Source organism: Pseudophryne corroboree, chromosome 5 (genome assembly GCF_028390025.1).
Source record: "Pseudophryne corroboree isolate aPseCor3 chromosome 5, aPseCor3.hap2, whole genome shotgun sequence".
NCBI classification, from domain to species: Eukaryota; Metazoa; Chordata; class Amphibia; order Anura; family Myobatrachidae; genus Pseudophryne; species Pseudophryne corroboree.
The window spans coordinates 618992597-619019282 of record NC_086448.1 but is presented as its reverse complement, the minus strand read 5'-3'; the positions used below and the strand labels follow the sequence as shown (position 1 = coordinate 619019282).

Sequence of the window (26686 nt, the reverse complement as noted above, 5' to 3'; positions counted from 1 at the left end):
GGATCTTGGCCACCAGGATGCCGGCAGTGGGCCCAGGGCTATTCCCACTTGTGGGTGTCCACGACACCCATAGAGTGGGAACAGAGCCTATGGTGAGCACAGAGAGCCACCAAGCTTGTAAGGGGCATCGTTGTACTTGCCACCCCTGCCAGCATCCTGGCGGCCTGAATCTCGGCATTGGTATGCTGACCACCGGGATCCTGATCACTGGTACCATGACCCTAACCCATCCAGCCATGTCTGGGCAGAGAAACATGGGAGATCAACTAAACGTGTCTGTTTACTTTTAGGATACAAAAGGGAAAGATCACATTTATAAAATCTGTGAACATCATTTCTTTGGAATAAAGGAAGTGCCAGAAGGATGAACAGTGTGCAGATGAAGGAGAAAGTGGCAAATTTAAATTTAAAGATGGATGTGGTGATGCTAATCTTTATCTTCATTTTTTTTTCACAAAACATTCCATTAACTACAAACCACTTTTGCCCTTAATAATCAACATGATTATGCAGTTTATAGTCTTGTTGGACAAAGTCTCCTCAGTGAATTCAGACTTAATGTCTACAATGGATATAACTTAAAAAGTAATAAACACCACTGATTTAAATCTTACTTTTTCAGTCTTACAAATGACTCACTACTGATATTCTAATTAAACATTAATATGATTTTTGGCAGGCAGAATAGGAATGCACACAGCATGGAACATTATATGTTGATCTCTCTAATTAAGCCTATTACAAAAGCTTAACAATCACAGAGCAGTTAGAATGATAAACTTGATTTTAGTTTAGATTATTAAGAAGTCTTTATAAATTGTTTTGTACATATGAGGTGTGCAGTGGTGTCCAACTACTAATCTGCTGTGTTGCCCACCTCCATGGTACATCATACATAACCAAGTCATATCACAATGGGATGTAGTCAATATCCAGGCGGTCGGGATCCCGCCGGTCAGAATACTGACGCTGGGATTCCGACTGTCGAGAATGCTGGCAGCGGCGCCAGGTCTATTCCCACTTGTGGGAGTCCATGACACCCATAGAGTAGGAACAGATCCTGTGGCGAGCACAGTGAGCCACCGAGCCCGCATGCGGATTTCTAGTGCTCGCCCCACTGCCGGCATTCTGGTGGCCAGGATCCCGAGGTAGGTATTCTGAGCTCCAGGATCCCGGCCGCCGGTATTCCAACACCAACCCATCACAACTATAGTACTTTAATGAATTGTCTTGAGCCGTTCATGTGGAGCATAGCAAGGTACAGTAACTATTGATATGACCAATATTTAAATACAATATATTAATTATTAATTAGAAATCCATATTTTAAAGAATGTATTTAAAGTATAGGGGAAAACCTTTAATCAAGCACATCCGTTATTCAAGCACACCCGTTCCTGCTCTACTGAAGCTTACAATGTAAAAGCCCAATAATTAGGATATACACACATACAGTAAGGGACATCTTTTCTGAAGACATTCAGCACAGCAGTTGTCTTCTATTGGTTTGGTTTGGTTTGGTTTGGTTTGGTGTAAAGGTGTGTATGGGTTTTGGTAGTTATTCATTCTAACAGTTATTGGATCATTCAAACAATGGAAACTGAAACATACCACTAGAGTATATAAAGATTCCTAAGATCATTGAGTATTTTACTGCTGTATCTTAATATTTGCAATAGATTTGTGGTGCTGTACAATGTAGCAAAGGTCCTTTAGAGACTTATTTGTATTTTTTTTAAACTTTGTATTAAAGCATCACATCACACTACACACATCAAATGTATTGGTTCGAAATAGAACAGTACATACAGAGCCGGTCATAGGCATAGGCAAACTAGGCAATTGCCAAGGGCATTTGATATGCCTAGGGGCATCAGCAGCTTCTGCTGATTAAAATGATATGCGGCATGCCTATATTCTGTGTGTAGCATTTCATATTCAGATACAGCCACAGTCTCACATAGTATATAGGCATGCTGCATATCATTTTAATCAGCAGAAGCTGCTTGTGCATCCTAGCCACATAGCAATGCAAATAAGATGCATTTTCATAAAAAAAGGTGCCCGACGTTAGCATTGAGGCAAGATTTATGAGGACACATCTGTATCCAAGCAGAGGCAGAGGTCAGTGTTAGTGGCAGTGTGAGTGCTGTGTGCATGTGAGTGGGTTGGTTGTGCAGTAGTGTTCGGAATATGTGTAAGGAGCATTATGTGTGTCATGTAAAAATGCATTAATAATGTGCAACATATGTGTAGGGGGCACTATGTATGTCATTATGTGTATAAGGGCATTAATAATGTGCGGCATATGTGTAACAGGGTACTACTGTATGTGTGTCATTATGTGTATAGGAGCACTAATAATGTGCAGCAAATGTGTAGGGGGCACTATGTGTGTCATTATGTGTATAAGGCCATTAATAATGTACAGCATATGTGTAAGGGACATTATGTGTAAAAGGGCATTAATAAAGGTTGACATAATGTGTAAGGCGCATTGTGTTTATAAGGACATTAATAATTTGTCTCATATGTGTAAGGTGCATTACTGTGTGGAATTATGTGTATAAATGCATTACTAATGTGTGGCATTTTGTGTATAAGGTGCTCTACTATGTGGCATTGCGTATAGAAAGGGCACTACTGTGTCATCTAATGTGAATAAAGAGCAATATGGTGTGGTGTAATGTGAATAAGGAGCAATTCAGTGTGATATAATGTGAATAAGGGGCTCTACTGTGAGGAGTAACGTTTAAGGTAAAGTGATACTACTGTGGGATGTAATATGAATTATGGACACTATCACATGATCAAATGTGAATAAATTTGCAGTATTGTGTGGCGTAATTGGAATTGGGGTTACTATTGTGTGGCCATGCCTCTTGCCAGCAAAAACACACCCCTTTTTGGGCCAAATGTGCGAACTGTTCCTATTTAAAATATAGGGGGTACAAACACCAAAATAAGGACTGCTATGGGTGAGGGGTGATGGTGCTGGGAAAGAGGTGCAAGGTCAGAGGCGGAACCAGTGCTGGTGCAACGGGGCACCAGCTAAAATCTTGCCTAGGGCATCATATTGGTTAGGGCCGGCTCTGAGTACATATATAAAAGCAAGTCCATATCTACAATGGTCCACAGCATTACAAATTAAATGATTCAACCGATAGTCATGCGTTTCCTTGTAACAGGACTAGAAGAAGCCCAGAGTCCGAAGGGGCTACAGTACCACAGGAAGTCTAATCATTAAATTCTACAGAGTGATCTCCCAACAGTCACCTAGTCTCACACTACTTCTTGTTTTTAAGGGAGTCTCTAATCCTCATTTAAGAGTCTATCTGGAGGGTAGTGACACTGAGCCACAGAAATCCTGGTTCTACACCGGCCCTACATCTTGGCTCAAACTGCTCATTGAACCACAGATATCCCGGCTCCACACTGGCTGCACATCCCGGCTCATTACACGGCCGTCAGCTACTCCTTTCATTCTATTGGAGAGACCACCTATATCAGGCAGTGAATTGTCCGTAAGCCATCCGGTCTTTCAGCCCCACGCATCGGCCCTGTGCACGGCTGCTGACATCTGCTCTTAGAACGCGGCTGAAACTACATTCTTTACCACTGGTTGCCTGGTTACCGCACAGTCATCTCCTCGCCGCGCAGACGGACACTGGGCATTGCAGGACCGCAATACCGAGGACGCTCGGTACGGACCAGCCCTAGGAGAAGGTAATCATAACTTAATTATTCATTTGCCCACCTGCCTGTGAAAATCTCTCAAGACATCTATCATCAGCCACACACTGATCGGCTGTTTATCTGGAACTGTGGACATTCCAATTACATCAATTCTGGACTCTGTGGTTCCCATTCTCAATAAGCAGATTGAGAATTTACAGCTCATACATCTTATGATCTAGGTGTTGACATATTTAATTTTATTTTCATGTGTTTTTTATTGCATTTTATATGTAGACTCCGAAAGTCTTAATTAATGTTATTAACATAATAATTTTTTTCTTTTTCTACGTCAGCTCTTATCATTAATTATTCCCCATTAGCCATTGGTGGTTGTTCTTCCACTTTTGCGCAGCCGTTTCTTCTTATTATTAGCAGTGAAACAGATCTGCTTCCAGTGTACACCACTGATGACACTTGCCCGTTACGGACATACTTGCCAAATGTTGTCTGTAGGGCGAGTAATATGCTCTATGAAATATGTTCAAGAACATTTCTTGATACTGTGCAGAGGAGAGAAGGAGACATGACTTTATTAAACTTAAAAAAAAACCAACCATCTATAGTGTATGGATAGGTGGAGACCTCAACAAACAGTCTAGGTCACTAGACAAATCTGCCTCTGAAAACAAAGCAATCACTGATCCAGCATAATGCTGCATCTGGAAATATGTCAATGGGTATCATTGAAGTATCTGGGAAATTCTGTTTGGCTTGTGCAAACGATAACTTTTTTTTATGTCTAATCAACTATACAACCAATATCCCAAAGTCCCTCCCACTAAAATGCTGTGAAAGGAAAGGCTGCCTTCCCATGCGGGAAATCACTTTTATCCACAAAAGTGAAAAATAAGGTCTTATGAACATTCAGGTTACTAGCATGCATAAATATATGCCATAATTTATAAACTAACTTCAGTAACAGATTATCCCATGATTAATCTCCTTGTCAAATCTATGGAGGAAAATTATAAATTGCCCTCTGGCAGAAATTGGTTTTACAGTGATTGTTTACATAAATATCACTACCTGAAAGCCAATCACGTAGCAAAGCCAGACGGTTATAGGCCTGAATTTGTGGGAAGTTAATACCTCCATTTAATTTTGACTGTTGCAACATCAATAGCGCCAGGGCCGAAACTAGGACTAACGGCACCCGGGGCAAGACGGTAATTTAGCAGCCCCCCCCCCCCCAAAAAAAAAGGGGAAATATATTAAATTAAAAAAAATTACATATAAAAATAAAATCAAATATAAAATAAATAAATAAATAAATAAGTAAGTAAGAAACAAACAACAAAATTCAAAACAGATATCCCTCAGCAGACCCCAGTAATACACACATGGTATAATACTAATATATATATATATATATATATACACCCACATACGCTATATATTATGTATCCAGCACTCCTAGTGTGGACGATACTGTGTGCGGCAGGCTATACAACCATTATATATATATATAATCTGTAGCTGTCACAGTGGTGAAAATAAGCGGTCTCAGCATTTATAGATTAGGGCAATATACTGTATAAGTTTAAGAAAACTACAGTATAAATGAACTGCAGGGGTTAACACCAGTCACAGTGAGTGTGAGAGAGAGAGTGAGAGTGTGTGAGTGTGTGTGTGTGTTTTACCTCCAGTCCTCTCGCTCTTTACTAAGGTGGAGGTGAAGGCTGCCTCCAGCTTACATCCATCACTGTGCTGTTAGCGACTCAGCGGAATGCAGTTCTGTGTGGGGCCAGAGAAAGGTCAGCAGCATGACCACATTCATAGCTAGGGCGAGCGGCTGGTATACTTTTTCGGCTTGCCGATGAGGAAGGGAAGCTACACGCTGTCCTGACTACTGCAGCTCCAGCAGCGGTGCAATGCATCATGGGATTTGTAGTCTCTATGTTACGGCATAAAGTCTAAGCAGTAGCACACATAACTACAAATCCCATTTTTCTACACTACCTTCTCTGCTGTGTCAGATGCAGCTGATCCCAGCGCCCTATCCAATCCAGCGCCCGGGTCACATGCCCCCTTAGCCCCCCCCTAGTTTTGGCTCTGATAGCGCTATGTGCGGTCTTTTACCTTTCCATATGAAACATCTAAGACAGAGCATTAATTTTGCCACATCTGCCTTTCTAAGTAACAAAGGCAAAGGTTAAAGTAGATACAACAAGCGTGAGAAAGTTAGTATTTTAATGAGATCGGCTCTGCCAAGGTATGAGAGCAACAGGTTATTCCACCCCTCCAACTTAGATAAAATGAGATAGCGGAGATAGCCACTTTAATATTAACACAGTATAATTCCGCTGGGTATTTCATAAGCATGATAGAATACTAAACTATGTGGGTTTTTGCCCAAGTCATAGAAATCTGTCTGCTCCATTTTGGTTTAGAGACTCATGGCACAAAATGCATACCTGCTGTCGTAGGTCCATTTCAAAGTAACTAACATTACATATCTACTATGCATTACATGAACAATACTGCATAGCTTCCAAATAGGTGAAACATATATAAAATTCAGTATAACAAGATAAGTGGAATTTTATGTGTTTTTATAAGTGTAATTTAGTTTCTTTTCTGAAAAATTTAGGTTGACATTGAATTAAAAATTCTGATACAGCTTGCTATAACTAATGTTACATCTAAAGAGTGATTAAAAGTTATAGCCTTCGTTACAATTTGATTTTCTGCTTTTGTATATAGTTGATGTAAATGGTAATTGTTTTCTTTAGTACAGCAATAAATATGATCATGTTGGTATATATATTAAAATGAAATACCATGAGTTCAATGATGTTTAATATTTATAAAATAGATGTTCACACAAGAAATTTGAGAATATAATACAGGGAAAATTGTTCTCTGTATAGTATAATAGGAATAAACTCAATTCTACTTGGAAAATCAGTGAAATAATGTTCCTCACACATTTTTGAAAGAGTTAGGGCTACATGCCATGAATGCTCAAAAAACCCCCTCAGTATTTAAAAATTTATTTATTTATTAATTTGTTAAATGAGGTAGATGCAACTTTTCCCTTTACAATGGCGATATTCCTACACAAGTTTCCAGTGATGTCTATGACTAATATTTATCAAAATAGGCATACATTTTTATAACTAATATCATATATTACAGTATGTTACACAAATAATATACATTATACTCTGAGCAGTACCACAATAAACATTTAACAAAGCTCAATATTACAAGGCAAATCAGATAAATAATCTTTGCCATTCAATTCACGTGGCTCTGCCAAAGTACACAGCACAAAATCTGTGCTTATGATGCAAATGTCATCTTTCTCAGGAAAAACATAACATTCCTGCAAACCCAGGTCAGCTTTTCTTTTCAAGTATGGTACAGTAAGAAAGTTGTCACTACTAATAATGTTTCCAATGTAGTATTCGTGATTCCTTTTGACTGTGGGGTACTTCACTACTACAAAAGAATTCACAGGTGGAACTGTGATCTGAAATTCAACTTACTGGTTCTTAGCAGTTGTACAGTAATTGCAGATTGATATATTTTCTGCATGTTCATCAGAAGTTGAATTTTGAACTTGACCATATTCAACATCAGCAATGTGATTTGATTGAATGTACTAGAATACTTTTCACATCCTGGAGGTAGGTGAGTATTGTTTCTTGTTGTCTCAAAGTAGAATCAGCAAGAATACAATGGATTTCTGTGGATTGGCTTGTGGCTTCAAAGAATTCTTGGTAATTTCGACTACAGCTTTGCCCTGTAAAACACGTTTCCAGACTGTCCTCTTTAAGGTGCCACCAACAACATCATGGGGGTCTTTACCATGATATGATTCATGATAATTCCATCTAATTGAAATGTGTTCGTCAGCCTACAGATATGACATTGCTTCTCTGTTTCTTAAATGTTGGGATGTACCAATACACTGGCATATCTATAATGGATGTCCCGGGGAACGCAGCGCAGGCACCATGTTCCCAGAGACCTAAGCATGCACAGTAGACATGGGCACAATGCCAGAGTCTACTGCACCGCCGGAGAGGAGAGTGCCCAATCAGAGACTGCACACAGGCCTCCTCCTCTCTTAAAGCACCCGTGGCACCATCAGTCCATATTTCTAGATGTGTAATTTCTCCTTCAGTAAACCTTCTCAGTTCCTTCAAGAGTAGATGGTTTTACAGTACTACTACAACATATTGCTTACGTAGTTAAATATGCTGTTTAATAAATTAAACCACATCTAGTAGTAGAGAATTAATGTATGTATGCTCTAAGTCTTGGGGAGTCATCGCCTCCTAACACCGCCGCTCACTAGTAGGGGATAAAGGTAAATACATACAACACATTAGCCCATCTTACTGGAACTGTCTGCTGATGTATCCAATCTCCATGGTCTTTGATCTGGGTGTCTAACAGAGTTAGGCAACAGGGTTTCCCAAGGACTTCCCTGCTAAATCAATCTCTACGTACAACTGAGCAGAGCTGAGTATAAACTTTCTCTAGTATTTAACTGTTTATATATATGTATATATATATTATATCTATATATTCTATCTATCTATCTATCTATCTATCTATCTATCTATCTATCTATCTATCTATCTATCTATCTATCAACTGTATCTTTATCTTTCAATACACTGCTTATTATCATAACACTGTGCTGTGCCTGAAGTCAGTCATGCGTTATTTTTTACTGATAGAGTACAGTATCTTGTGTTAAATATTCCCGTTATCATGCCTTCTATTTGTGCATGCAGAGATCAGAGATCCCCACCACACAGATGTTGGGAAATATGTGGATCTGAGGACTAAAGCAGAGAACAGAATCAAGTGTGAACTCCAGGATTAGGAAACAGAGGAAACTGATTATTATCTTGCTAGTTTGCATGTCAACCAGTGGCGTAACTACTGCCCCCGCAGTCCTCGCGGTGGCTTGGGGGCGAGGGGCTGCGGGGGCGCCACTGATTACAGCAGACTGACATGCGGACGAACGTCCGCATGTCAGTCTGCTTTATTGGAGGGACACGGCGGGCGCAGCGTGTGCCTATCCTGTGTCCCTCCTGAGCCCTGCATCATCTCCGGCGGCCCGCGGGTCTAATAGGGGGAAGTGCCGTCCGTGAGCCAATTAGAGCTCACGGACGGCACTTCCCCCTATCAGACCCGCGGCCGCCGGAGATGATGCAGGACTCAGGAGGGACACAGGAGAGGCACACGCTGCGCCCGCCGTGTCCCTCCAAGTTCTCCAACAAGCGGCGGCTGCACTGCGGCATATCTGTCACGGGGGGGGGGAGAGAGGAGAGGGTGTCTGGCACCGGGGAATATATGGCCATTGGGGGGGGGATGTCAGGCACTAGGGGGGATATCCGGCACTGGGGCATATATGACACTGTGGGGGGGGGCGGGGGATATCTGGCACTAGGGCATATCTGGCACTGGGGAAGGGGGGGGGGGGGATATCTGGCACTGGGGCATATATGGCACTGGGGGGGGGGGGGATATCTGGCACTAGGGCATATCGCACTGGGGGGGGGGGGGATGTCTGGCACTGGGGGGGATATCTGGCACTGGGGCATATATGGCACTGGGGGGGGGATATCTGGCACGGGGTGGATATGTGGCACTGGGGGGGGGGGGGATATCTGGCACTGGGAGGGAATATCTGGCCCTGGGGCTTATATGGCACTGGGGGAGAATATCTGGCACTGGGGGGGAATATCTGTCACTGGGGATATATGGCACTCGGGGGGAATATATGGCACTGGCGGCATATCTGGCACTGGGGGAATATCTGGCACTGGGGGCATATGTGGCACTGGGGGGGAATATATGGCACTGGCGGCATATCTGGCATGGGGGGAATATCTGGCACTGGGGGCATATGTGGCACTGGGGGGGAATATCTGGCACTGGGGGCATATCTGGCACTGGGGGGGTATATGTGTACCTGGCACATGGGGGGGGGGGCTATATTTGGCACCGGGGGCATGTGAGTACCTGGCACCGTGGGGAAATATCTGGCACTGGGGACATATGTGGCACTGGGAGCACAGCCCTAGCAACAAGGACTACCTCCTAGCAACGAGCATGACACCCAGTGCATGAAACACCTGACAACGAGCATGACACCCAGTGCATGAAACACCTGGCAACGAGCATGACACCCAGTGCATGAAACCCCTGACAACGAGAAGGTAATTGAAAAGTAATTAGAAGCCTTACTGTAGGACTTAATGTGTAATGGGCATTACGGTGTGTGGCATAATGTATCACGGACATTGTGGTGTGTGTCATAATGTGTCACAGGCATTACGGTGTATGGTATACTATATCGCGGGCATTGTGATATGTGGTATAATGTCTCAGGGTCATTGCAGTGTGTGGCATAATGTATCACGGACATTGCGGTGTGTGTCATAATGTGTCAGGCATTACGGTGTGTGGTATACTATATCACGGGCATTGTGGTATGTGGTATAATGTCTCAGGGTCATTGCAGTGTGGCATAATACATAACGGGCATTGCGGTGTGTGGCATAGGGTATAACGGGCAGGGCATTGCGGTATGTGTCACAGGCATTACGGTGTATGGTATACTATATCACGGGCATTGTGGTATAATGTCTCAAGGTCATTGCGGTGTGTGTCATAATGTGTCACAGGCATTGTATGTGCTATAATGTATCAGGGGCATTGCAGTGTGTAGCATAATGTATAACGGGCATTGCGATTCCTGTCATAATGTGTCGGGGGCATTACGGTGTGTGGCATAATGTGTCGGGGGCATTACAGTGTGTGCATATTGTGTCATGTGCATTGTTGTGTGCGGCATAATGTCTAAGGGCCATTGCAGTATGTGGCATAATGTATACTGGGCATTACTATAAGGAGGAAAAATGACAAATAATGTAAGGGGCATGAATCAGGATTATTTTTCTTTCCTGTGGTGGCTAACGTCTGGGCGTGCAGGTTGCAAAACTGGGGTATAAGGTAGTCTTTTCCTGCAATACCACGCCCCTTTACGAGAAACCACGCCCATTCCAACAAAACCACGCCCCTTTTTTTGCAGCGCGCGCCGAAGGCGCGCGCATATTTGTCCCTTTCTTGCTCCCAGTTATGCAGCGGGGGGGGGGGGGGGGGGGGGGGCGCCAAAAATTTTTTGGCTTGGGGGAGAAAAATTTCTAGTTACGCCACTGATGTCAACAATTACTTTCTAATACGCCCGTTAGTGTGTATATATATATATACATATATATATATATATATATGTTATTGTTACAAGTGTCCTTTGTAATATAGACTTGTATTCCCTGCACATGGTACTCAGTGTGCATTCCTGCCAGACAAGAGCACTCATACTGTGGTGTTGCTGCCCGGTAAAGTAAGTGGAGAGGCCCATTCCAGATGCTCAGGATATGCACCCCAGCAATGAACACGGCGAGAAGTATTTAAAGGTGAAACACCTTTTGCTGGGACAAATGGTGAGTTCGAGCCAAAAATACTGTACATGGCTTGGGCTTTCTAAATGTAACTGAAGCTCAAAAGAAAGGAAGTATTCCCGGATTACGGCACTCACGGACTAATACAGTCTTATAATCACTTTAAGTCACATACCTTTTGGATAGGTGACCACAAATTTTAAAATATAACTTTAATTATTTCTTGTTATAGAAGCCAGCAAAATATTGTGCAAGTGAAGAAAAAATAGTGAGTAAATTAAAGGTGATAATAAAATGCTCAATCACAGTTATTGTTGTTATTAATTCCTATTATTCTTTCTGTAGTGTGTCTTAAATATTGTTACAATATATACACTTGTTTGTCGCTATAATAACTCCTTCTGGTTATAAATTAAATACAATTGTCTGCATTGGGGTCATAGGTGCCGATTTATGTTTTTGCTGGTGGGTGCTCAGCGGGAGGTGGTAGTGGGAATGAATGGGCGGCCGCGGCAGTGACTAAAGCCCATTACATATTATGCAACACACAGTAATGCCCATTATACATTATGCAACACACCATAATGCCGATTATACATTATGCAACAAACCGTAATGCCCATTATACCTTATGCAACACACCATAATGCCCATTACACATTCTGCAACACACCGTAATGCCCATTATGCGTTATGCCACACTATAACGTCAATTACATATTATGCCACACATAGTTATGGCCCTGACACCATTTTATGACCCACACACAATAATGCCCCTTACAAATGATGCCACACAGTAAGGCTTCTAATTACTTTAAATTACTTGCCTGTTGTAAGGGGTCTCCTGCGCGTTGTCAGGGGTTTCCAGCGTGTTGCCAGGGGTTTCATGCACATTGCTGGTGCACTCCCGCAACTCCCCCCGCTCTCCAGCAATACCCTCAGGACAGTGAAAAGGGGGAAGGTGGGGGTATAACTTACCCCTCCTGCGGTCCCCATGCCATGTCTCCAGATGCTTTTATATATATATAAGAAAAAATAAGTAAAGGCGCACAAAAATATGAGGTAACCGACTGCTGTTTTGATGCAAATTGTTAATTTATTACTAATTATATTTAAAATCTTAAAAAGCACACAATAAAACAAAGGTAATTACCATAAGACCAATAAACATTAATTGGGTTAATACCACATGAATTAGTAATAGCTCCACACAGACTGATGCTTTGGTTAGTGAATGGCTCCTTCTAAAGATGACTTAATGCATGCACCCATCTAATTTAGAACAGAAATGTATGGATCTCCTTCAGCTGATACGATCCAATTCCCAACACATATGTAAACAGAATATGATTAGTTTTAGTCCCAAGCATTAGCTGTTAGTTGTGCAAAAGATAAATCACAAGGATGAAGACTTGATTGCATGCACTTATATAATTCAGGGAAATTGCAAGACAGTTTTCCTTCAGCTGATTAGTTTGATTTCATGCACACATGTGAACACAGTATTAACTCCAAGCCGGCTGAATACTGATTTATGTAAAGATAATCACAAAGATTAAATGTGAACACACGCCGCTCAAGAGATAGGGGCTGTCTGTTGTAATGGTATAGTTTATACTTCACCCATTGGTAGTATCAGGAGCGCTCCCGTATTGTGTGAACCCGTATGTCCTCCTATTAGTTCCTCCTGCCTGGTCCCCAATCACCGGGGTCCTGATGTCAGATGCAGGGGATGGGGGGCTTTGTAGCTGTATCCACGGGTTCGTATAACGGCAGCAGCTGTGGGAGTGTGGAGACGCCTGTATGTGTCGCGTGCTGCGACTTCTGGTTTCGGGCTTCTGGATTTTGCGTTCCACTTGCGATTCACCTGATAATGAGTCAACTGACGCATTTCTCCGCCCACAAAGATGGCGGTTTCATCAGAGCAGTCGGTTACCTCATATTTTTGTGCGCCTTTACTTATTTTTTCTTGTTTGCACACTGCATTTTTGGTGGATTCCAGGTCCACATTGGGAAGGCAGCCGAATATAGGTTGTCCTCTCTCTCTTTTTATAGAGATTCAGTACATATAAATAGCGCCAGACACTTTGGTTTATTGTTTCTTTTTTTTAATATATATATATATATATATATATATATATATATAAATATATATATATACATATATATATATATATATATGTATATATAAAAAAAAATTATAATGACTTTGAACATTTTATTTATTGGGCCCTGTCTCCGCCTTGGTGGTGGCCATTTTTGGTGGGGATTTTTACATTGCAATGTACGGAAGCGCTTCCGCAGCCCCCAGCGCATCTGAAATTGAATCCACTGCGGGGACTGCGGCGGCTAGCAGTACCTGTACAGGGCAGTGGTTCTGTGGGTGCTCCTCATTGTCTGTGGGTGCTCGGGCCCGGGAGCACCCACGGAATCGGCGCCTATGACTAGGGTTATTGCTTGATTCTTTGCCATACAAAATAGATATAGCTTTATAATGTGTTGCTATTGCCTGTAATCTCATTCTGTGTTGAACCACTTTCTCTGGGTACTGGCAGTCTGCGCATCACTGAAATATAATGTACCTTTTGTTAGTGTCAGACAGGGAGGGGGAATGGGTGATGAGGAGAAGCAAAGGGTGACAGGGAGAGGTAGTGGGTGATGGGTAGAGAGTGACAGGCAGAGGCACAGGCTGACAGAGAGAAGCAGGAGGTGACAGGAAAGATAGGTTGACAGGGTGACAAACAGTGGGTGACAGGGAGAGGGTAACACGAGGGAGATGTTGACAGGCAGTGTGTGGCAGGGAGAGGGTGATGGGGAGAAGGTGACGATGAGAGGCAATCGGTGACGGGGAGAGTATGACAGGCAGTGGGTGACAGGGAGAGGCAGTGGTAACAGGGAGAGGCAGTGGGAAGACAGGCTGGCGCAAACAACAGATGGGCAGAAAGAGGTGTACAGAAAGGATGGCACCATAGATGGGCAGAGAGTCTGGCATGGAAGGGAAGACAGGCTAGTGCAGACAGAGGATGTGCAGAGAGGCTGGTGCAGACAGAATATGTGCAGAGAGACTGGTGCAGACAGAGTATGGACAGAAAGGCTGGCACAGAGAAAGGGAAGAGAGAATGGTACAGACAGAGGATGGGTAGAGAGGCTGGTGCAGAAGACGGAAAGAGAGGCTGGTGCAGACAGAGAATGGGCAAAGAGACTGGCGGAGAGAACGGGAAGAGGGGCTGGTGCAGACAGTTGATGGAAAGAGAGGTTGGTGCATACAGAGGATGTGCAGAGGCTGGTGCAGCGGAAGAGAAGCTGGTGCAAAACAGAAGATGGTGGAGAGGCTGGCAGAAGAGGAAGGGAAGAGTAGCTGGCACAGAGGATGGACAGAAATGCTGGCACTAAACGAAGATGGACAGAGAGGAAAAAGGCAGAATGCTAGCATAGGGGCCAATTCATACCCTGTCGCAGATGTGCTAAAATCGGTATGAAGCGATTTCTGCACATCTGCGCATGCGCGTATGATGGTACACGCATGTGCAAGGTCCTAAACGGTGTTCTCTTCAGAAAGCAGTTAAAGACCTGGAGGGGGTGGGAACGGGGCATCAACGCCCGTTTTGTGGGCGTCATTGCTCCGTTTTAGGGGCACAGTCTGGACAACGCAGATGTATCCAGAATGTTTGCGGGCTGGGCCGCGGTGGCTGCACATTGCGGGAAGCCGCCTGCCTTTGCAGCTAGGCTGCACAGGCAGATGGCTACTTGAAACATGCAAAAGCATCACCGACGTGCAATGATTTTGCAGTTGTGTGTGTGTATGTGGGGGAAGGCAGGATCCGGCTTGCGGGGTGGTCTTGCCCTGTGTTGGCCGTCCCCCCGCAGGTCATAGAAATTGACAATAGAGGTGTGTTTTCTCACACATCTAAGATCAGGTCTGAATTAGGCCCATAGGCAAGAAAGGACTGAGTGGTTGACATGGGCAAGAGAAGATAGAGGAGATTGGAGTAAACTAGGATATCTGTCACCCGTGGTGAGGCAGTCATTTGGTGTCAAGGTGACAAAGACTTTTTAAGTTGAAACGCGTTGGTGGTTAAGGAGGCACACCCCAATACCCAGGAGATCAGTACTCAGGAGTGTGGGAATCCGGATGTACCGCACCCCAGGTCTGTTTTTCACAACTACCTCCCAGTATTTGGATGTGTTCCCCTATTTGTTTGCATGGTGGATTATACCCTTAAAAAAAAAAATGTTTGTTTTAAATTGTTTTTAACAATAAATGGACACATTACCCTAAAACCTTCCTTCTTTGTGGGTTCTATACACCTGGTGGCCCCGGGGAGAGTGCAACAGAGAAGAGGCAGGAAAACCGCCTTCTAAAGAAACCCTGATGTGTCTTCAGGAATCCTGTAGAACGTGAGTTTGGGGTACGCATCACCCCCATTTTTTCCTGAATTGATGAAAGATACCTTTATAGGAGTATTACATTTCTATTTATGTGAGTTGGGTATGTTCCCAATTACGAATAAGATTTAAAACATCTTTGGCAGTTCTGTATATCTGATTTATCATATTGAACGTATTACACTATTGGGGTTCCCTACCCCTTTTTTTCTTTCCTTGCTCTTGAGGGGAGTCTACAAGGGAGGAAGATCAAGTTGCATGGGGGAGAAAGATACCTTTATGGATACAGCACGCACATTGGGGGTCATTCCGAGTTGTTCGCTCGCAAGCTACTTTTAGCAGCTTTGCACACGCTAAGCCGCCGCCTACTGGGAGTGAATCTTAGCATAGTAAAATTGCGAACGAAATATTCGCAATATTGCGAAAAGACTTCTCTGTGCAGTTTCTGAGTAGCTCGAGACTTACTCTGCCAGTGCGATCAGTTCAGTGCTTGTCGTTCCTGGTTTGACGTCACAAACACACCCAGCATTCGCCCAGACACTCCTCCGTTTCTCCAGCCACTCCCGCGTTTTTCCCAGAAACGGTAGCGTTTTTTCACACACTCCCATAAAACGGCCAATTTCCGCCCAGAAACACCCACTTCCTGTCAATCACATTACGATCACCAGAACGAAGAAAAAACCTCGTAATGCCATGAGTAAAATACCTAACTGCATAGCAAATTTACTTGGCGCAGTCGCACTGCGGACATTGCGCATGCGCATTAGCGACTAATCGCTCCGTTGCGAGAAAAAAATAACGAGCGAACAACTCGGAATGGCCCCCATTGTACATGTGAGTACGGTGCGTACCTACACAGAATTCTCTATTCATACGTGCAGATTAGACTTCTGTCAAGTACTGTCATTTGAAGATCCCACGTACCATTCACCTATAATTATTCAGATTGTGGATGATTCCCCTTTATGGACTCTAGAATTTGAGACTGTTTTCTTTTGTTTGAATAATTGTCATCGAAACGTCATTTAAGGACTTACGGATAGCGCAGCGGAAGGTGGACTCTTGTTTTTGTTCTATGATGGTAAGCACCCCCTGGCCCCCCTCCCAGTTATGGCCCTGGGTTCATGGGTGCTTTGGGGAGGTTACAGCCTAGTCCTATTGTTCATCAGCATGTATCACTGACCCCAGGCACACTTTGACATACACAACATGGGGTACTGCCACTAAATTACACATAAGAACTACCTTTCACCTTCATCAGACTCCTGGCTGTGGTAGATGCGGTCATCTACCACAGACCATGTTGTGGTCTATTGCTGCTGCCGGCAACTCGCACTGTCTGCCTGGCAACTCCATTTGCTGAGTGCAGCAAAGGCTGCTCACCATGCAGCAGCACCAGGGAGATGGATACCGGCCACTTCCACGCTTGACCAGAAACTCCTCTTCCGCGCCCTGGTGACTGCGGTAGGTAGATGTCAGATGATAACTGTTGGGAGCCTGCTGCTGCTACCCTGTGTGGGTAAGGGCATTTACAGCAGTGTGGGGGTCTGTGGGTGCCCTGAACAGGAGAGAGACAGAGGCTGCAGGGCGGAGAGAGGTGGGATGAAGCAGCGAGAGACAGAGATTTATTATAGGGTGAGAGCTGCTGCATACATGCTCTCTCAAATTAAGCGCTGGGGAACAGGACCGGGGGCAGACAACATTTATACAGGCACAGGAGTGTGTGAGCAGCTGACCCCGCACCATTCATTAGCGTTCTAGTTGCCAGGGGTTGGGGGGGGCGGAATTTCCCAGGAGTCCACATTGGTGGTGCTGGGGAGCGGGGACCTGCAGCGAGTGTTCCGGAACCCGGCAGTAGGTAGCCCTTTATGGCTGAGAGGAGGAAAGGGAGGCAGAGTTCCCATTTCAGCACCTCTCAAATTCTGCACCCAGGGCACACACACCCTTAGCCCCTCCTAGTAGCAGCCATGAAAAGAGACAGGAAAAAACTGACCTGTTGGAGTGGGAGGAGATGACATGGGATAAGCGATTGGCCGCAAACTATATGGTACTAACTGACTGCTGCCTGCTGCTCCCTCCCCAGATTAAATGTGCCAGATTCATGACGTGGTACCTGAACCGGTTGCACAGTAGGAGACTTAGCCAGCCAGGCAGTCATTCCCACAAGGCTCGCATAGTGTACAGGGAGTAACGGCAGACAATTCTTGTGATGTCACATGTACAGAGGCATAACTAGGGTTGAAGGTAATAGGTAACAGGCACGTGGAGGCCACACACACTACTGAGCCTCATTTTGACTTGTTTTAAGGACATTACATCAAAGTTGGATCAGCCTGTAGTGTGTTTTTCCACTTTAATTTTGAGTGTGACTCCAAATCCAGACCTCCATGGGTTAATAAATTTGATTTCCATTGATAATTTTTGTGTGATTTTGTTGTCAGCACGTTCAACTATGTAAAGAACAAAGTATTTATTAAGAATATTTCATTCATTCAGATCTAGGATGTGTTATTTTAGTGTTCCCTTTATTTTTTTGAGCAGTGTATTTTGGGAAATTCTGCAAGTATTGATAGTAACATTGCTATCTGCAATACTGGATTTCTTGCAACTATTTGCTGTGATATTTATTTTCTTCTCACTCAGCACAATGGGGGTAATTCCAAGTTGATCGCAGCAGGATTTTTGTTAGCAATTGGGCAAAACCATGTGCACTGCAGGGGAGGCAGATATAACATGTGCAGAGAGAGTTAGATTTGGATGTGGTGTGTTCAATCTGCAATCTAATTTGCAGTGTAAAAATAAAGCAGCCAGTATTTACCCTGCACAGAAATAAAATAACCCACCCAAATCTAACTCTTTCTGCACATGTTATATCTGCCTCCCCTGCAGTGCACATGGTTTTGCCCAATTGCTATAAAAAATCCTGCTGCGATCAACTTGGAATTACCCCCAATATACAGTATACATAATAAATGTGATGCCTGTGCAATCAATTCCGAATGCAATTTGACCTTGTGTGAATTCATCCCTAAGCACATATTTCTTGCTGGGTAGACTGAGAATATGCTGCATTTGTATTTTTGTGTGTATTAGATGTTATTTAATTGTGAACACTGGACTGTCTGCATGTTGTAAGCCCTACCTATTGGCTTTGCTGTTTATCCATACCATTATAGTATCCTTCAAATCATTAGGTACACCAGATACTCTGATTAATCAGATGTGTTTAAATATTACTAATAACAGTTACCCCCAGTTACAACACATTAGCAGCAGCAGCAGACTCAGACTTGCTGAACACAGCACAGATAAGAAGACACAGGGGGTAATTCAGATCTGATCGTAGATGAGCTAAATTTAGTTCAGTTTCTCAGACATGTGGGGGGAAGCCCAGCACAGGGCTAGTCTGCCCCGCATGTCTAGCCCTACCCCCTGCAGAGGTGCAAAAGCATCGCACAGCGGCGATGCTTTTGCACCTGGGGAGTAGCTCCCTGCCAGCACAGCTCCTGCGCGCTGGCAGGCTGCTACTCACTGTGTCCCGGGTCGCAGCGGCTGTGTGTGACGTCACACAGCTGCCACGGCCTGCCCCCGCAACCGTCAGCACACGTCTCCGTTGGCCGGACTGTGCCCCGCCAACGCCGTTCTAACGCCATTGGCACGCCCCCTCCTACCCTGCGACCGCCTCTGCCTGTCAGTCATACAGAGGCACAGTAGAATATACATTTAGTAAATGGGCGCAATGAACCTACATGAATAGTGTCCACAAAGTGACAAGTAATTCCAAGGATGACACAAAACCAGTTCTTAAATCCTCAGGGCCACCAAATGGTCAGTCAGGTGGTATTCCAGGAGTGTCACAGTCAATGTTCTCCAATTCCCAATGCACCCCGAAAATCTTTCTCTCAATATACAAAAGAAGAATAGATCATGGTGCAGATAGAATTTTAGGGACAAACACATTTATTAGACACAGGACACTCACAATTTACATAGAAATAAAAGCATGTAACCAATCAAATGGTACAGTGGGGAATGTAGACCGCTGTTATCATCACGTTACCCTCCCAGAATGGTAATGGGGATACCACTGGCAGTTTCCGGATCACAACCAGATGGAGCAGGCTTTAGGTCAGAAGTCAGGGCCACATCCACAGCAAAAAACGCCACCAGCTTAACGCGTTTCGGACAATATTTGTCCTTCCTCATGCTTCTGAGGAAGGACAAATATTGTCCGAAACGCGTTAAGCTGGTGGCGTTTTTTGCTGTGGATGTGGCCCTGACTTCTGACCTAAAGCCTGCTCCATCTGGTTGTGATCCGGAAACTGCCAGTGGTATCCCCATTACCATTCTGGGAGGGTAACGTGATGTTAACAGCGGTCTACATTCCCCACTGTACCATTTGATTGGTTACATGCTTTTATTTCTATGTAAATTGTGAGTGTCCTGTGTCTAATAAATGTGTTTGTCCCTAAAATTCTATCTGCACCATGATCTATTCTTCTTTTGTATATTGAGAGAAAGATTTTCGGGGTGCATTGGGAATTGGAGAACATTGACTGTGACACTCCTGGAATACCACCTGACTGACCATTTGGTGGCCCTGAGGATTTAAGAACTGGTTTTGTGTCATCCTTGGAATTACTTGTCACTTTGTGGACACTATTCATGTAGGTTCATTGCGCCCATTTACTAAATTTATATTCTACTGTGCCTTTTTTGGAATTTGATGAGGATTCCGTTATTTAGTAAACAGGCAGCATTGTTTAGGTAGCGCATTTGTTCAACACATTTGTTTTTATAGTCATACAGAGGCGATCGCAGCCCTGAGATGGACTCCCGAGTGCACACACGCAGTGCGCCCGTTGTGCAAGCACACTCCACATAGGGATTTAGACTGCGATCGCTGCAGCGATCCAGTCTGAAATAGACCCACTGTGTGATCATGAGGTGGTCTGCTGCTGTCTCTCCTGCCAGAGGTCCTACTAGTGGGAGTTGTCAGCTGGGACTCCTGAGCTGCTACAGCAGCAATTACAAGGGCTGCAGCAAATCACTGTCCTTGCACAGAAACTGTTTAGTGGCATCCTGGAATGGTAAGTTGCGCTGCAGTGAAGAATCCAAAGGGAGGAGGGGTGGGGGGTTATTTACAATGTGGGCAGCAGGAGATTACACACTCAAATGGGAGTCTCCCACAGGACACGGAGAGTAGGCAACTATGACAATGTTTTGTTTTTCATAGTTTATATTACAGTTACGCTAAACCAGCTGACTGATTCAATTACTTATTTATTATTTTACTATGCCCTTCCTCAAACATACCTGTGCTCTGTGCTCTTCCTCAAACATCATGCTGCAGTACAGAATTATATGCTACAGTACAGAACTGAGCACCAATTACATTAAACAAAGATGATACAATGACAGCAGTATGCTTTGTAAAGGTCATTTTAAATTGTTATTGTTTGTCTACTTTGACCTAAATAATCTTATTTCTGGTTGTATTCTTTCAGTATAAGATAAAGAAAAATCATACACTGTAATTTCATATTAAATTCAACAGCTGAGTATAAACAAACATGTAATAATTCTGATTATTAGCCTCTGTAAAGACAGTGGTTATAAAAAGTGGTTATACAGTGGTTATATAAATTCTATTCACCCTGACATTGCTTGAAATCAAGATAAATCAAGCTGACCTTTTTCACTTTAATGTGACATGAAAACCAGCAAATTTAATTCAAGTGAAAAACAAATAGTATTTTTTCTTTACTTAATAGAAGTGAAATATAAAATCTACAACACCCTGGTTGCATAAATGTGCACACCATTTCAAAATGGGCTGTAGCATCGCTAAGAGTTAAACACATAATAAATCATGTTAAAATTTAATTAGCACAAACTTGCCAACAATGAAAGTGACAACCTCCTCCTCTGTCTACCCTTACCCTGACTTTGTCTGTGATAGCCTCTAACTGGGTGGTCTTCAGTATGCCGCCAGCTGGGATCACGGCGACCAGCATACCGGCGCCGGGATCCCGACCGCCGGCATGCCGACACATATTCTCCCTCTTGGGGGTCCACGACCCCCCCTGGAGGGAGAATAAATAGCGTGGCCGAAAGGGGCTCATTAGCGCTTGCCCAGCTGTTGGTATACCGGCAGTCGGTATACCGGTGGTCGGGATCCCGGCGCCAGTATGCTGGCCCCCGGGATTCCGGCCGCTCATACTGCACCCCTCTATACCTATTCTCCTCTATCCATATGCCTCCTACAGTATACAGCTCAGGAGTTGGAGGGCTGATGAGATTTCATTTGATGTTTATAGTTATTTTCATTTCATGGTGAGGTTATTGTGCTCGTGGGGACTATTTAATAGCGTAGGTCATGGCGGTACCTATGGTGTGGTGGTGGGACTGTTAATTTACTGCTGGGCTCGTTTGGGCTTTCTAGCAGAATGTGGGGCTAAATGGGGGATGAAAAAGTGCTATTTAATAAAGGTGAATGGTATTTATTTATTTTCGGGCTCATTAGTAGATAGACCTATTTAGTAAGTATGGATTCCATTATTTCATTTTTGGTAGAATGCCTAATCATTAAACATTGGTGCTATTGATTTAATGTCACTGCTGATCTAGGAATGGATGCTGAGAGTGATTATCTATTGTTAAACAGGACCTCAACACAAGAAGCAGTACCAGGTAATCAAGTCTACAAGAACAGATATTATTATTAATAGCACATTTTTTTTAAAGCACTAGCATAGTCCATTGCTCTTTACATTTGTGAACACAGTAATGAAACAATACTGGCTTTTTACAGACAGAAAACTAGGTAAGAGGGCGTTGCTTTCACGTGTGCAATCTGTAGGGATTAGAAGGTGTCATTGCCTGTCATCTGCCCTGTATCTGGTGAATCAGTTCCCATTGGGAGACATGCTGAACAGGTTGTGCTCTTGAGGAATTGTCAACTAAGACAGGGTGACCAAACTCTATCAAATCCCATTGTAGGCTGGATACCCAAATGGGCGATCCACTGACCTGGCAGTTGCATATACACTTACCAATCAACAGCCCAATGTGTCGTGCCTGATGTCACAACTGGGTGGCCATTTAAATGTGTTCGTCTAGTAAAATTTCAGTCACTGGTGGTCTCTGCAGCAAGTACTGTATATGCTGACCACTCTTACACATAGCCGGATGCAGTGATATACTGTATCTGTAGGTATATATCGCCCATCAGCTGTGCTGCAGGGTTGATGCGCTATGTCTGTTAACGACGTTGTTCACAGACGTATTTTGGGTACACACCCGCTGTTGGGCTCACAATATATCGGGTGTTTGAGTGAATGAGTGATATATCGATCAGTGTATACCCAGCTTTACATTGTGACCAGGCCAGCCAATCTTTGCCAGGTGCTAGTTGCAGAGGGACCCCATGTTATTCCAGTCATCTGTCCAGAAGGGATTAGTATGATATCCTGGCTGTTTGGATCCCGGTGGTCAGCAGACTGATGCCGAAATCCCAACAGCTGGAATACCATGAACGGGCCCAGCATGTCCCCTCTTGTGTTCACTGCACTCACCACACATCAGGCCGGTGGCGACCTTTGGCCGCCACACTAATCTATTCCCCCATGGGTGGTGGCATGGACCACCACCGAAGTGGGGATTCCGGGCGGTGGTCGGAATTTCGACTGCCGGCGTTTCACCAGGAATCAGGATTCTGGCATCGGTATCTTGACTGCCGGGATCCCGACAGCCAGCAAATTGACTGCATAACACCCAGACTATGAAGACTGGTGCTTAGTTAATTTTTGAGGGAAGAATGGGAGATTTCTTTCATATATTATTATTATTATCATCATCATCATCATCATCATCATCATCATCATTTAGTATTTTATAATCTTATTGGCTTCAAGTTAATATATTCCTGTCCACATCAAAACTAGATAAATGGTAACAAGAAGGTCCTTTAGCCCTATTTTATTTAATACCAAATAATGCTAATTATGTAGTAAAAAATTATTTAAATAGGGGTTACATATTATGCAGCTTTTTACAGAGAATATTTGAATCATTCACATAAGCCTATTTAAATATTACTTAAGTAGGTTTCAGTTGGTGCTGTCATTTTATAGCTTCCCCAATTTACACACGTTGCACTGACAGCTTCGGTAGAAAAACATACATAAGGAATACTGATTGCGAAGTTGGCAATCAGAGACATTCTGTATTTTATATGAATTGTGTTACTTTGTGGAATCAATTCAATCATTTTACAAAAGTACATTTTTACTTAAATGGTTTATCTGTACAGTGTTTCGTCACACAATAAACTGTCGACATACTGTAGTTCTTTCATTTATAAGTGACGCTAATCAGTGATAAAAAATTTCCTTGTGTTTTGTTCTGCAGTGCACACATTATAGCATGTAACTGTATGTAGAAATGCTTGTTACATAATCAGCATCCAAAACTGCATGACTTCTTTGTCCGAAAGTAAATCTGCCAATTACAGTTCTTGTTGATGAGAGACATCTCCTGTCCCACAGGACATACCTTACAATCAAGAATAGAGAACTGTCTTACTTGAGAGTAGTGAGTTCTGTGAGTGATGGCTGCGTAGCCTTAAGATAGCTCTCTCTTCGTGCCGCAATCTTTGGAGATGGCTTAGGGCTGTTTGTGTCAGAGTCTCCACTGTCATCATCACCCATAGCTTTGATGTAGCTGCCACTGCGCATTCGTCGACATGGAATCTCATCTTTGCTCTTAGGGGTATATCCGCTCCATTCATCTTGAGGCACCTAGACATAAAGCATGGGGAACAAATGAATTGAAGTGCAAAAACTGAGAGCTAAAGACAAAACAAATTCTACAAAGATGAAACAAATTCTACAAACAAAATTGCTTCACTAATTAAAAGTAAATTAAATCAGTTTAATAGCAAACTGATGTTTCTTAGTTTCTACAGAAAATAGAATAACTTTAAAAATTATTTTAGCTGGTGAATTCAGGAGTCTCTTTATGACTGATTCCTCCATCGAGGCGATAGCTAATTTATTTTATTGCATGCAGTTTTTTTTTTTAAAACAGTCGCTCTTGATATACAGATGCAGAATGGCAAGAGTTAACTTACCACTTCAAAGTGCTGGTCACCATAGTTGTACACTTATATGAGCCATGTTTCCAGCTCGCGTGCACTCAGTAAAACAATAAGACTAATAAAATTGTTACAGTATAAAAAAATAAACAACTATATATATTAATATATTTAATGTTGTTTTACAATGTAAATGAATATACATTTTATATTTTTTTTAAAATATTAGAAATTTTTTAGAAATATTAATACTGTATTTCCAAATATTATTGCATTAATAAAATAACAATTTTAGCATGTATGCATGTGTACATTTATCACATTAAATAACCATACACCTTTTCTATCTCATCCAACAATTTTATCATACGATCTTATTTTACAATTTGATTGGTTTTGATTGTATGAGTTGTACAATTTAATATATTGCTGTATTATTCAAAACAAATGTACTTAATGATATAACTAAATTATAAAGTGTGTATTTGGCCAACTAGTACTGCATCTCAAAACAGCCAAGATACTGAGTTGAAATCTAAGGACACATAGCTCTTATATTTGTGTAACGCCAACAACTTGTGGTCAGATCAGTAAATCAAACAGGTAAAAACTACAATATGAAAACATGCTGTGTTATTTGCCTACTTTACAACTTTCCATTTTTCTTCAATAAAATTTAAACAGTTTGTTTGCTTGAGAGAAGCTAGGATAATGTATTAAAACATTTCTGACTGTGAGTCTCCCTGGAATTTCTCTGTGTTTCATTTGTTGTAATCATATGTGGTCAGTCCATTTATTCCACCAAGGAAGCAAAAAAGGGAATGGCCAGCAAACAGATACAACACATTCTGCAAGAGATCAAGCAAAAGGTTGAAAGCAACAGGAAGAAATTTTCTCAGCATCTGAGAAAAAGGCAATATATAACCACTGGGTGACATAAGGACAAGATAGACTGAGATTCTTCACTTTATCTTAGTGAAAATATATTGCTCATGTGTGTGAAATATTGCAGCCTCTTCAAGTATCCACAGGGGATGCCTTCTAAGAAAATGCTGACCTGAGAAAATGCTAACTGATTCAGCTCATTCCTGGTATACGTTGTGAAAGACAAGCAGAACAAATTTCCTGAGACTATGTAAAAGATATGTCCGCTATTTCAACTATCTGTCTCTTGCCCTTGACACAAAGGGTACTTTGAAGGGCTAGAGTCCGACTACAATGCCAACACGTAGATTTAAATTTTTTTTATCTCATGTGTCTCCTGAACTGATCCTCATGAATATGCGTTATCAAGCCATTGTCAGACAAAATGGAATACTCACATAGTTCTTGCATAACCACAGTAACTATGCACCATGACACCTGGTAAAAGCATTTAGCAGAGTAGAAAAAGTAAAATGTTTTACCTTCATATAAATAGACATTTAAAACAGTTATTTAATAACACTACAACTATGGATATGTCCTGCTTTTTACATTTATTATCACATTTTTGGGGCATATTTGGAAAACATTGTGATCTGCCTGAAAATTAACAATTCTTTGCAATAAGTAATATTTTTTGGGTGCTATGGTTCAGAAAAAGAAAACAAGATGTGAGCATTTGGGATAACTACTTTAAAATGGTTCCAATACAGAAATGTCAGAGGGAAGAGACCAACTACTCACACTCCTCTCTAAAGCATATCGCAGTCCAGGTTTTAGCTGGGGCAATGAGATTTAATATGAAATTCAGGGATAAACCATTTTCTGGAGCACTCCCTAAGGCAAAATTTAAGCACACATTGTACAATTTTTTGGTTGCACCCGACAATAAGGATGATTTTTTGGCAAATCAAGGGCCCCAATATCTGAGCTACACATTAAGCGACACTGAATTTGCATATGTCCGCTCACACTGCGAGATATCGGGAGATGGAGGCCAAACTATTCTGTCTTGTCTGTCCGAGCCGATAACTGAGGATCATTCTCTGGTTTATCACCAAAACAATTGTCCTACACACTATACAATAAAACACGCCAAGCACCTGAT

At 42.7% G+C, this 26686-nt stretch overlaps 1 protein-coding gene across 5 annotated transcripts in view; it reads right to left on the bottom strand.

The window, feature by feature from the left end:
• Positions 1-26686, bottom strand: part of DLGAP1 (DLG associated protein 1) — a 1173524-nt gene that overhangs the window by 427144 nt on the left and 719694 nt on the right. For all 5 annotated transcript variants that reach the window (XM_063923535.1, XM_063923539.1, XM_063923537.1 and 2 more), the window contains one exon: positions 24144-24358. In XM_063923535.1, coding sequence (XP_063779605.1) covers positions 24144-24358 — 215 coding nt within the window. The remainder of the gene's footprint in view (positions 1-24143; positions 24359-26686) is intronic.